Consider the following 13,084-nt stretch of genomic DNA (forward strand, 5'->3'; position numbering starts at 1 on the left):
TGTAAAAGGCTCTCTGCCTTCACTATCAATGTCAAAAATAATTGTCTCAAAACTTTCTAACTAAACTCAATGGTGCATGTTCACATCAAAATGAAAAAGGGTGTTTTAAAAAACATTATACATACCTAATACAACTAAACTTGTAATGTCCTGGATTTTCCCACTCACATCTTTTTTTATATTAACATTGCACTCAATAGTGCCATTATCAGCCATTGATATTCCACTGATGTTAACTGATGCAATACTCCTAGACATGTCTCCTGCGAAGACAGCTCGATTTTGATACTCATCTGCTATGTCAGTATCTTTGTCTGGCCAGTAGTACATTAAAATGAGTGCCTAAAAATAAATAAAAAGTAAATCTTTATGTGTTGTACCTTTATCATTTATATACAGTGGCTCTGAAGTGAAATGCACCAAAACAAATTGAATCGCGGAAAAAATAAATAATAAATAAATAAAAAAAATCGGAAAACGCAAAAGAAAAATAGCAAACAAAAACAAATCAAAAACTGTAACAACAAACTGAATGCACAAAAGCAAAAGGGAAAACATAACGTTTGATATTGGCATTTTTTCTATTGCATTACTGTGAATTTCCCCTTGGGATTAATAAAGTATCTATCTATCTATACATGCTACTGACGTGTTCTATTTAACATGAGCAATGTAGTGTTTGCATAACCCAGCCACAGTGGATGCACAAACCAGTGTTTCTTCGTGCCGGTCCCAAGCCCGTATAAATGGGGAGGGTTACGTCAGGAAGGGCATCCGGTGTAAAATTTTGCCAAATCAATATGTGGACAACAATACAAATTTCCATACCGGATCAGTCGAGCCCCGGGTTAACAACAACCGTCACCAGTACTGTTAGCAGACAGGGTGCTGGTGGAAATTGGGCTTGCTTTGGCCGAAGAAGGAGGAGGAGACGAAGAAGAGGGGGGAGACGTATCTGCAGGCAGGAGGAGAGAAGGAAAGTAAAGAGAGTGGAGCTGAGGGTAGGAACTTTGAATGTTGGCAGTATGACAGGTAAGGGGAGAGAGTTAGCAGATATGATGGAGAGAAGGAAGGCTAATATATTGTGCGTGCAAGAGACTAAATCAAAGTGGAGTAAGGCCAGGTGGATTGGAGGTGGATTCAAATTGTTCTATCATGGTGTGGATGGGAGGAAAAATGGAGTAGGAGTTATTCTGAAGGTACTGAGTGTCAAGAGTGTTTTGGAGATGAAGAGTGTCAGGCAGAGTAATGATTATAAAGCTGGAAATTGGAGGTGTGATGATGAATGTTGTTAGTGTATATGCACCGCAGGTTGGGTGTGCAATGGGTGAGAAAGAAGATTTTTGGAGTGAGTTGGATGAAGTGATGAACAGTGTACACAATGGACAGAAAGTGGTGATTGGACCAGATTTCAATGGGCATGCTGGTGAAGGAACAGTGGAGACGAGGAGGTGATGGGTAGGTATGGTGTCAAGGAGAGGAATGAAGAAGGTCAGAGGATAGTGGATTTTGCCAAAAGGATGGACATGGCTGTGGTGAATATGTATTTTAAGAAGAGGGAGGAACATAGGGTTATGTACAAGAGTGGAGGAAGATGCACACAGGTAGATTACATCCTATGCAGAAGAGTTGATCTGAAGGAGATTGAAGACTGCAAAGTGGTGGCAGGGGAAAGTGTAGTTAAGCAGCATAGGATGGTGGTCTGTAGGATGACGTTGGAGATCAAGAAGAGGAAGAGAGGGCGGCCAGCGCCAAGGCTCAAATGGTGGAAGTTGGAAAAAGGAAGATTGCAAGGTTGAGTTTAGGGAGGAGGTGAGACAGGCACTGGGTGGCAGTGAAGAGTTACCGGACAGCTGGGAAACTACAGCAGATGTAGTAAGGGTGACAGCAAGAAGGGTGCTTGGCGTGACATCTGGAAAGAGGAAGGAGGAAAAGGAAACCTGGTGGTGGAATGAGGAAATACAGGAGAGTATACAGAGGAAGAGGATGGCAAAGAAGAAGTGGGATAGTCAGAGAGATGCAGAAAGTAGACAAGAGTACAAAGAGATAAGGCGCAAGGGGAAGAAAGAGGTGGCGAAGGCTAAAGAAAAGCATATGATGAGTTGTATGAGAGGTTGGACACTAAGGAGGGAGAAAAGGACCTGTACCGATTGGCTAGACAGAGGGACCGAGCTGGGAAAGATGTGCAGCAGGTTAGGGTGATAAAGGATAAAGATGGAAACGTACTCACAAGCAAGGAGAGTGTGTTGAGCAGATGGAAAGAGTACTTTGAGAGGCTGATGAATGAAGAGAACAAGAGAGAGAAGAGGTTGGATGATGTGGAGATAGTGAATCAGGAAGTGCAACAGATTAGCAAGGAGGAAGTAAGGACAGCTATGAAGAGGATAGAAAATGGAAAGGACATTGGTCCAGATGACATACCTATGGAAGCATGGAAGTGTTTAGGAGAGATGGCAGTGGAGTTTTTAACCAGATTGTTTAATGGAATCTTGGAAAGTGAGAGGATGCCTGAGGAGTGGAGCAGAAGTGTACTGGTGCCGATACTTAAAAATAAGGGGGATGTGCAGGACTGCAGTAACTACAAAATAAAAATTGATGAGTCACAGCATGAAGTTATGTGAAAGAGTAGTGGAAGCTAGGTTAAGAAGTGAGGTGATGATTAGTGAGCAGCAGTATGGTTTCATGCCAAGAAAGAGCACCACAGATGCAATGTTTGCTCTGAGGATGTTGATGGAGAAGTTTAGAGAAGGCCAGAAGGAGTTGCATTGCATCTTTGTGGACCTGGAGAAAGCATATGACAGGGTGACTCGAGAGGAGCTGTGGTATTGTATGAGGAAGTCGGGAATGGCAGAGAAATATGTGCGTTGTACAGGATATATACGAGGGAAGTATGAGAGTGGTGAGGTCTGTGGTAGGAGCGATGGATGCATTCAACGTGGAGGCTGGATTATATCAGGGATCAGCTATGAGGCCTCTCTTATTTGCAATGGTGATGGACAGGCTGACAGACAAGATTAGACAGGAGTCCCCGTGGACTATGATATTTGCTGATGACATTGTGATCTGTAGCGATAGTAGGGAGCAGGTTGAGGAGACCCTGGAGAGGTGGAGATATGCTCTAGAGAGGAGAGGAATGAAGGTCAGTAGGAACAAGACAGAATACATGTGTGTAAATGAGAGGGAGGTCAGTGGAATGCGGAGGATGCAGGGAGTAGAGTTGGTGAAGGCTGAGGAGTTTAAATAGTTGGGATCAACAGTACAGAGTAATGGGGACTGTGGAAGAGAGGTGAAGAAGAGAGTGCTGGCAGGGTGGAATGGGTGGAGAAGAGTGTCAGGAGTGATTTGTGACAGACGGGTATCAGCAAGAGTGAAAGGGAAGGTCTAGAGGACGGTAGTGAGACCAGCTATGTTATATGTGTTGGAGATGGTGGCACTGACCAGAAAGCAAGAGACAGAGCTGGAGGTAGCAGAGTTAAAGATGCTAAGATTTGCACTGGGTGTGATGAGGATGGATAGGATTGGAAATGAGTAGATTAGAGGGTCAGCTCAAGTTGGACGGTTGGGAGACAAAGTCAGAGAGACGAGATTGCGCTGGTTTGGACATGTGCAGAGTAGAGATGCTGGGTATATTGGGAGAAGGATGCTAAGGATAGAGCTGCCAGGGAAGAGGAAAAGAGGAAGGCCTAAGCGAAGGTTTATGGGTGTGGCGAGAGAGGACATGTGGGTGATGGGTGTAACAGAACAAGATGCAGAGGACATAAAGATATGGAAGAAGATGATACACTGTGGCAACCCCTAACGGGAGCAGCCGAAAGAAGGAGAAAAAGAAGAATGTATTGTTTGCATGACAAGTTGTATTCCTAGCATTAATAACAACTTTTCATGTCAACACCACTGTATTATTAGGCGTCAGCCTAAAATGTACAACATACGACTTGGGGGGTGAGAGAGAGAAGAAGAAATAGAATCAGCTGCTTTAAGCCAGACTTGTTGGATGTGGCCTAATAAATAAAAATAAAAAAATTCACCATTAGCTTCTTCAGTTCATACGTGCCATCTGGTTCCGTGTCATTTTGCTTGTCCAGGGGTCAGAGGCAAACCCATACACCTCACTTTCTCCCAGTTCCATGAGCCAATCTAAGGCCAGGGTCAACGTAAAATACCCATCGGAGGCCAAGCATCACAATCGATGTGCTTTTGCTGCTGGGGGAAGCATGGTTGAAAGTGAAGTGTCTGCACCCCCTTGTACCTGCTACTCACGGGGCTGCTTTTATTGGCAGCTTCTCCAGGTATTTCTGCTCCTTCAGACAGTACATAACCACTGGTAAAGCGTGTCACTCTCGCATTCGGACCCGGGGCACTACAGCATTTTGATTACTGTGTATTTGTTGAAGAAATAAAACTGTTTTACTTTGTAGAGTCTCTCATAGCAGGTTGTTGCAAGAGCACTTTTGATCATTTCAGTCCTAAATCTAGTGCAATTCAGGTACTTTGCACTATACTTGTATATTTCACTTTCAGCATTTGATATCACCATATTTAGAAAACGAGTATGAAAAGAGACAGTCATTCCATTAAGTGTATGATAATTTTATGTTAAATCCCAATGTCTTTCATGTCTGGCTTCATATTTTAGTCTGGTCACTCTTTGAAATGTTACCACAAATGCCTGCATGCCAAAGGTTTTAAAATAAAAATTAAAAAAAGCTAGGTGGCAGTACGTCAAGTATTAATTACTGGGTCTTAACGGGTGGCGTGGTGGAAACAGTGACACCAAATGTCTGCAGTCCATTTAGCTATTTTTAATGATTGGACATTAAAACCTTTTGCATACCTGCCGGAGATCCATTTAAAGTATTACACATACAAGTTTTTCTGTCCTGTACTGACTGGTAGTAATGCTAAGAGCGTGACGGCCAGCACACATAACCAACCAAAAGCAATTATCTGTGACACATGCAACAACTGATCTTTTTAACACAATTTGTTAGTTGGCCGATGCATCTACTTCATTCTGCTATGCTTGCAGTAGACCTGACAGATTTCTACTGGATATAGACCAGTGAAAGGCAACCTTTGTCCAAAACTTTTCTTTCACGGCGCACCGGAGGGACTGCCCATAAATAAAGTCGTGACGACACAATCTATGGACAATCACTAATAAAAACAGTTAATTTTACAAGTTTGAAAGACATTTTATTAATAAAGGAATCAAAGGATAAATCTTAAATTTAATTAATGTGAACGTGAGTTTTTCAGCACATATGAGATTGATGCGAGGATCAATTTTCAAAAGGCAGACGCGCATTTCCTTGTCGATCATTTGAAGTCTCTTGAAGTTATAGAAATGTAATCTTTTCCTCTAAAGTATATAAAATACCTAAAAAAAACCCCAAAAAAACATATGAGGTCTCATTTACCTTTCAACATTCTCGCTTCTACCACACCACTCGCTGAGAAGCTGTGATTAAATCGTGATGTATGTTTAGCTCTCATTGTTTTTTCTGCTTCGATTTGTGTTATGCGCTGCTCTTTTGGTTTTCATGCTTTTCAATTTGTTTGCACAGTCTGTTTTGTTTGCATGCTGCTCCATTTCCATTTTTTGTTCCTGATTTGTTGTTGCGTATTCAGTTTGCTTTTGTGCATTTAATTTGTTTCAGTTTTCTGATTTGTTTTGGCTTTTCTAATTTGTTTTTGCACATTTTGATTTACTTTTGCATATTCAATTTCTTTTTGCGCATTCGATTTAGTTTTAGAGTTTTTTAATTTCTTTTTCCGATTTGTTTTTGCATATTGCACTTTAGGGCCTCTGTAATTATACAATATGAAAAATACAAAAAAGGATACTATAAATAAGACTATTACCTCTTGAATGACTCATACATTTATTATGCACGTACTAGATTAAGAGGAAAGATAGATTTTTTTTTTATACTAAACTAATACAAAACTACACTATTATAAAAATGTACAACATATGTTTATTTTACATTATCAAAGACTTTTCTTAGACAGGACCATAAAGTAGCATACAGATTGTGAAGCAAGTAAATAGCAAACAATACAAAAGAAAGTAAAACAACAGTGTATAAATGGCTACATAAGATAAGAGAAAGGATATTTAAACCTTAGTGCCATCTTTCGAAATACGTGACCACTCAACAGTGGCTGTAGTCACCACAGGTAAAGCTGATTGGAAAGTACAAGGTATTGTTATATTGTCTCCTCTAGCCACATCATAGGAAGCTGCAGGGATGTCCACTTTAATAGACCAAGAAAAATATAATACTGGGAAAAGAAAAATACAAAAAACAGTTACTTTACATCATGACTGTATGCTCCCAGAAAAAAAAACCACATTCATACACATGTAATACTGGTAAATTGAACAATTATATTGTTATATTCACATTATTACCTTGTTTTTATTATTTCTGGGGATAGTTAGCTTACCTCTTAAACATCAAAACAAGAAATATAAGAAATAAATGGAAAGATTGACTGTGAAATAAGTACAGCATAAAATAAACTACACAAGGCCCTAATAGTAAATTAATAAAGTGAAAACAAGAAACTATAAAACCTCTCCTTTTGCATTCACAATAGAAAAGCTTGATCATTAAGGCTATTCATTCAATTTGGACGGTAACAGACTAGGATGAAAAGGCCATTAAACACCATATCGATGCAATACTTTCACTTTAGTGCTGTTTTTGCTAATCAGAGACTTTATCTAGGTAACATAAGGTAAGAGTGCAGAGCTCCAATGGTGTTGTAAGACATTGACAGGACTGATTCAACTGAACCATAAAAATACATAAATCAATAGATTTTAGTCAAGGATATGGCCTTGGAATAATTCTGTGTGATGATCTGCAAAAACACTTCTACAAATGTAAGCAACTTTACATGCTTTGAGGCACTCATCTTCTTTCGGCTGCCACAGCAAATTATCTTCTTCCATATCGTCCTGTCTTCTGCATCTTGCTCTTTTACACCCACCAACTGCATGTCCTCTCTCAACACATCCATAAACCTTCACTTAGGCCTTCCTCTTTTCCTCTTGTCTGGCAGCTCTATCGTTAACATCCTTTTCCCAATATACCCAGCATCTCTCCTCTGCACATGTCAAAACCAACGCAATTTCACCTCTCTGACTTTGTCTCCCAACCGTCCAACCTGAGCTGACCCTCTAATGTCTTCATTTCTAAACCTGTCCATACTCGTCACACCAAATGCAATCTTAGCATCTTTAACTCTGCCACCTCCAGCTCTGTCTCCTGCTTTCTGGTCAGTGCCACCGTCTCCAGCCCACACAACATAACTGGTCTCACTACCATCCTGTAGACCTTGCGGATACCCGTCACAAATTACTCCTGACACTCTTCTTCACCCATTCCACCTTGCCTGCACTCTCTTTTTCACCTCTCTTCCACAATCCCCATTGTTCTGTACCGTTGATCCCAAGTATTTCAACTCATCCACCTTTGCCAACTCTACTTCCTGTATCCTCCGCATTCCACTGACCTCCCTCTCATTTACACACATGTATTCTGTCTTGTTCCTACTGACCTTCATTCCTCTCCTCTCTAGAGCATATCTCCACCTCTCCAGGGTCTCCTCAACCTGCTCCCTACTATCGCTACAGATCACAATGTCATCAGCAAACATCATAGTCCTCAGGGACACCTGTCTAATCTTGTCCGTCAACCTGTCCATCACCATTGCAAATAAGAAAGGGCTTAGAGCCGATCCCTGATGTAATCCCACCTCCACATTGAATGCATCTGTCATTCCTACTGCAGTTCTCACCATTGTCACACTTTCCTCGTACATATCCTGTACAACTCTTACATACTTCTCTGCCATATTCATTGTTCATGGCGGAATTTGGCAGCAATGCATCTAATTATGATCAAATAGTGCTGATGGGAAACTTTAATAGACATGAAACTGAAACTCTTACAAAATGATCTGTTAAGCACAGTAGAAGTTTTTCCCGATTGCTCATTGTTAAAATCACACATTAGATCAAATTGTTTTTATCATTGAAAATTTAAATATTTTATTAAAAGAAGTTCTCTCTTATCATTGCTAAATTACATTTGGTTTGGTTTTGCCTTTAACAATATAATTAGATTAAAACGAGCACAGTATAAACCAGTGTAACACTGCATCAAAATATGTACATATTTTGAGAAAAATAAAAAATAATTTTGGACAAAATCTAGATCAGCTAACATCTTATTATAATACAACAGCTCTCCTTAAAATAAAAGTGATTAAACTCCTTAGAAACACTCTGGTTTAATGAGCACTTATACTCTTAAATTACCATGTACAGTGACAAAAATTGCAGTGCAGGTGGAGAGCACAACAGTTCCCTATGACTACTAATGTAGATTATTGGATGACAACCTGGAATAATTCTCATGTTTAGAACAAATGTTAGTCTAACAAATGGAATATTGAAAAACAGTGGAAAATGCCTACAACGATGAACAGTGCAGATTTTACCTTCTTCAACATAAAATTGACAATATAAAGATCCCAAATTTCAGCATCACATCACGTTCCATGGCAAATAGGCTACTTGCATAAAAGACAAGCCTATTTCATACCCATCTGTAAACAAACAGATGGGAGCTGCAACCCTACTGTGAAAGGCAACATGAAAGATGGTCAAAGAGGCAAATACCAACAAAGTTCAGAAGCAATGAGAGAATGAACACACAAAAAAAAAAGTACCACCATATAGTGTGCAGGAGTCGCTCACAGACTGCAACACAATAATGCAGACTGCTGATGTGGACAGTATTATAATAAGTTCATCATGCTGCTTGTTGTTTTCCTACATACAGTATTCCACATGTAAATAATGATGTAGTTTTTACAAATGATTTACATTAAAAAAAAAAATCACTTTTTCTTCATCATTATTATATTTTGAGTTGATTAAAAGGTGTTATTTTGATTTTTATGATTAAATATTAAAGTGATTTAATGCCTAACAGCATCACTACTATGGAAACCACTCATGTCACAGCAATCATTTTGCTCCCACTAGAACGAAATAGTGCAATGTGTGAAGATGTATGCACAATAAAAGAAAACTTTGTAAAGTACACTGTAAAGATAAACTTTAACTTAGATTTAACAGTTTTCACTATTTACTAATGAGCAAAAAGCTGATACTTAAGTATTTGCAGCCTTTCAGCATTTAGTGTTGTGAAACTGGTGAGAACAAAAACATTTAAGCCAAACTGAGTTGACAGTACCGAGTTTGAGAACTACTGTTATATTAAATAAATTTACCCAACTTTAACAGCTAATTGACTGGAATTCATATCATGTAAGCATCAAAAACATCACTCTGTCAAAACCACCTTTTCCACGCTCTGAAACATACACAGTTTTTATTGTCTAAAAAACATTCAGGATTAAATCACTTCGAGATCTGTACATAGACAAAGTCTTTGCATTCTATGAACAATTACACTCTAAATTTAACTTTCTAGCAACACATTTCTTTCACTACCTTCAAATTAGAAACTTTGTTAAACAAAACCTACCCAATTTCTCACACCTCTCACCTGCCTCTATTCCGGAAGAAATATTGATCAGTCTTGAGGACTCAGACAGCATTTCCGTAATATATAAAAACATCTTAAAGTCCCTCTCGGTCAAAGATCCCAGAGTACAGTGGGAAAGGATCTCTCACTCAACATCTCAGAAAAGGAGTGGAGGTAGCAATGCACAGAATTCACTCAAGCTCCATATGCGCAAAACATACAATTATTCAACTTAAAAATTATATATCGAGCACATCCGTCTCATTTAAAATTGTGCAAAATATTTCCAGGGAAAATCCAAGCCTCACCGAGCCATATGTTTCGGCCATGCACCAAATTAACATAATTCTGGACTAAAATCTTTAAATGCCCTTCAGACAGTAACATTTTAGAATAAGCATTTAAATTGAGGAAGCAGATTCTCTCCCTCTATTTATTTATTTATTTACATATTTTTACTATTATTAAAGTTTTACTCTGCTGACCTAGCTCTCTTTCTCATTGGTGGGGGTCGATTTGTTTCGAAACTAGTTTTGTTAAACTTGACTTGCTTGTATGGAATGTTATTTGATTTTAAGAAAATTAATAAAATGTTAAAAAAAGGTCTTTTATTGTTTATATCAGTTTACTAAAATATTGCAAATTGTTTAGTTATAGAATGCTTTACTTTTGGAATATGAGAAAAAAAGTTAAATGAGGTTTATCAGACCTTTATGATAATGCATGGATTCCAGAAGAGATGCTGGGTATATTGGTAAAGGAAGCTAAGGATAAAGCTGCCAGGCAAGAAGAAAAGAGGAACGCCTAAAAACGAACGTTTATGGATGTGGTGAGAGGACATGCAGGTAAAGGGTGTGTGCACGCTGGCCCCGGCACAGACAGACGGACAGCATATTTTCAATCCACACACTGTTTATTATGTACACTATTTACAAGTTCGTGCTCACGTGCACCCCCAGTGCCTTCTCGCACCGATTTCCCCAAAGTCCAGGCCCACAGTCTCTTGTGCCTTCCTGGCCGCCTCCAGTCCTTCCTCTCGCTCAGTCCACTTCCTCCCGACTTCCACCAATGACTGGAGGGAGGGGGCCCCTTATATAATGCTCCCGGATGAGCCCCAGGTGTTTCCGCATCTGCTCCTTAGCCACGCCCAGCTGGCGGAAGTGTCGGCTGCCTTCCTGGCAGCTCTCCGGGCGCCACATAAAGTCTTCCACCCGGCACTTCCTGGTGTGGCGGAAGTGCCAGGCTCCCGGGATAATTAGGCACTGGGGCGCCGCCTGGCGGTGGCCACGGGTCCCTACAGGGCTGGGCTTCCATGCCCTGTACCCGAGGCCCCCTGCCTAACCAGGACGGACACCCCCACTCTGTCCGGAGGAGGCACTCGCCTCCTCTGGTCCTCCAAGGCGCCCCGCCGGCGACTGCATCGGATAAACCGGCATCGGGCGCCGCCTGGCGGTGACCACGGGCCCCTACAGGGCTGGGCTTCCATGCCTCGACCCGTGGCTCCCAACAGAACCAGGACGGACGCCTCGCGGTCTGGAGGAGGCACAAGCCCTCCTCACGCCCTCCAAGCGCCCCGCCAGGCTCCAGCCCCAGCCGAGGACCCCATGGGATAAACCGCATCGGCGCCGCCTGGCGGTGACCACGGCCCTACAGGGTAGGGCTTCCATGCCCTCACCCGTGGTCCCCAACAGAACCAGGACGGACGCCTCGTGTGTGGAGGAGGCACGAGCCCTCCTCACGCCCTCCAAGCGCCCCGCCAGGCTCCAGCCCCAGCCGAGGACCCCATGGGATAAACCGGCATCGGGGCGCCCCCTGGCGGTGGCCACGGGCCCCTACAGGGCTGGGCTTCCAAGCCCTCCACCCGTGGTTCCCAACAGAACCAGGACGGACGTCCCCTCGCGGTCTGGAGGAGGCACAAGCCCCCTCCTCTCGCCCCCTCCTCCAGCCGGCCGGAACAGAGCAAGATGCAGAGGACAGGACAGGAAGATATGGAAAAAGATGATCTGCTGTGTCGACTCCTAACAGGAACAGCTGAAAGAAGAAGATTGTACTACACTTGTTACTAGGGCTGTGCGATATGACCAAAATCTTATATCCCGATATTTCATTTCATATCCCGATATCACGATATAGTACATTTTCTTTGTATTCAGTGAATAGTTTATATAATCACCACTCCTTTTTTTTTCATTTAAATTAAAAAAAATCAAAAATGAGAAGTACTCAACTTGTAATTATTTCTGTTCTTTTATTTAGAACATTTGAGCAAATGTTTGACTTAGAATGTAAACATAAAATGTTAATGTATAAAATATAAAACACTTTTCAAAAACAAATTACTAAAGGCCCAATATAAAATACTGCTATATAAAATGCCTGACATAAACAAAATGTGAACTGTAGCAGCAATAACTCTCACAACATATATTAAATATAAAAGGATCAAAGCACTAACAACTAAACTATATAAGGCCAATAAACCCTTTAAACAAAATAAATACAAGTCTAACATTAACTGTCAAAACCAAATGTAAACATTGTACTTCAAACTGTAGCAGCAATAAGGCTTACTTACAAAAATATATTAAATATATAATATTAAATATAATATTTTTTAGGCTACATTCTAGTAAAATGTTAATTTGCACATTAGGTGGCAAATCTCGCTAATGAGTTACAGCTGATCGCCCGCGCGTGGACTGGACGGCGCTTAACGTGTTGATGCCGCCCAGCCCCAAGCACGGGCATCCGCGTAACTCGTTAACGGAGATTTGCCGGTTAATGCAGTTGTGGCAAACGTAATTTTAACAAGATTAACGCTGACAGCAAACGCTGCAGGGAAAATTATGCCTTAAGCAAATTGTTTTGGTAGCAATTAATCTTCCAAGCATTTAACATGCTCGTTTAAATAGTACCTTTACAACTGTAATATCCTACGTGGCCTGCCTCTCAGTTGTAAACTCTCTGCATGCTCGCTCACGTGCTTTTTGCGGAGGTGTAGAAGAGGTTTGTCGTGTTGGAGTCTGTGGTAGCGATCGGTCTGCAGCATAATTTGCACAGTACCGTTTTCTGGTCCGTGTCAGAATTTTCAAATCCAAACCATCTCCATACTACAGAGGTAGCCCCTCGTTTAGGAACAAGGTCCTTCTGTGTGGAGCTACCTGGTGTTGCCTCGTCTTCATCAGCCATGCTAGTGTGTCTGCATCCATGTGGTGGCCATCAAAACCATGAAAAAAATATTGCCGTAAACAGTTTATTTTGCGACACCACGAAAACAAACGATAGCGTAATGTGCAGCGATAGACGTTTTCATATTGTCATCCGATATATATCGTTATATCGAACAGCCCTACTTGTTACTATTTAGTAATGCTGTGTGAAACCCATGGAGTTTGCTTCACCATTAGTTTGGTGAAATCACAAAAAATTTTTGGGAACTTTGCCAAACCATGAAAAATGCATTGAAGTCAATGGGAAAGGCAGAACTGAACTACTGTAATTTTGAGTGGATT

At 41.0% G+C, this 13,084-nt stretch overlaps 1 protein-coding gene across 1 annotated transcript in view; it reads right to left on the reverse strand.

Annotated features, from left to right (window-relative positions):
• gpa33a (glycoprotein A33 (transmembrane), paralog a) overlaps window positions 1–13,084 on the reverse strand; it is a 51,815-nt gene that overhangs the window by 21,864 nt on the left and 16,867 nt on the right. The window contains exons 2-3 of the mRNA XM_039744627.1: window positions 6,128–6,288; window positions 126–342 (exon numbers count right to left, since the gene is read on the reverse strand). Coding sequence (XP_039600561.1) covers window positions 126–342; window positions 6,128–6,288 — 378 coding nt within the window. The remainder of the gene's footprint in view (window positions 1–125; window positions 343–6,127; window positions 6,289–13,084) is intronic.

The sequence above is a fragment of the Polypterus senegalus genome, chromosome 2 (assembly GCF_016835505.1).
Source record: "Polypterus senegalus isolate Bchr_013 chromosome 2, ASM1683550v1, whole genome shotgun sequence".
Classification (NCBI taxonomy): domain Eukaryota; kingdom Metazoa; phylum Chordata; class Cladistia; order Polypteriformes; family Polypteridae; genus Polypterus; species Polypterus senegalus.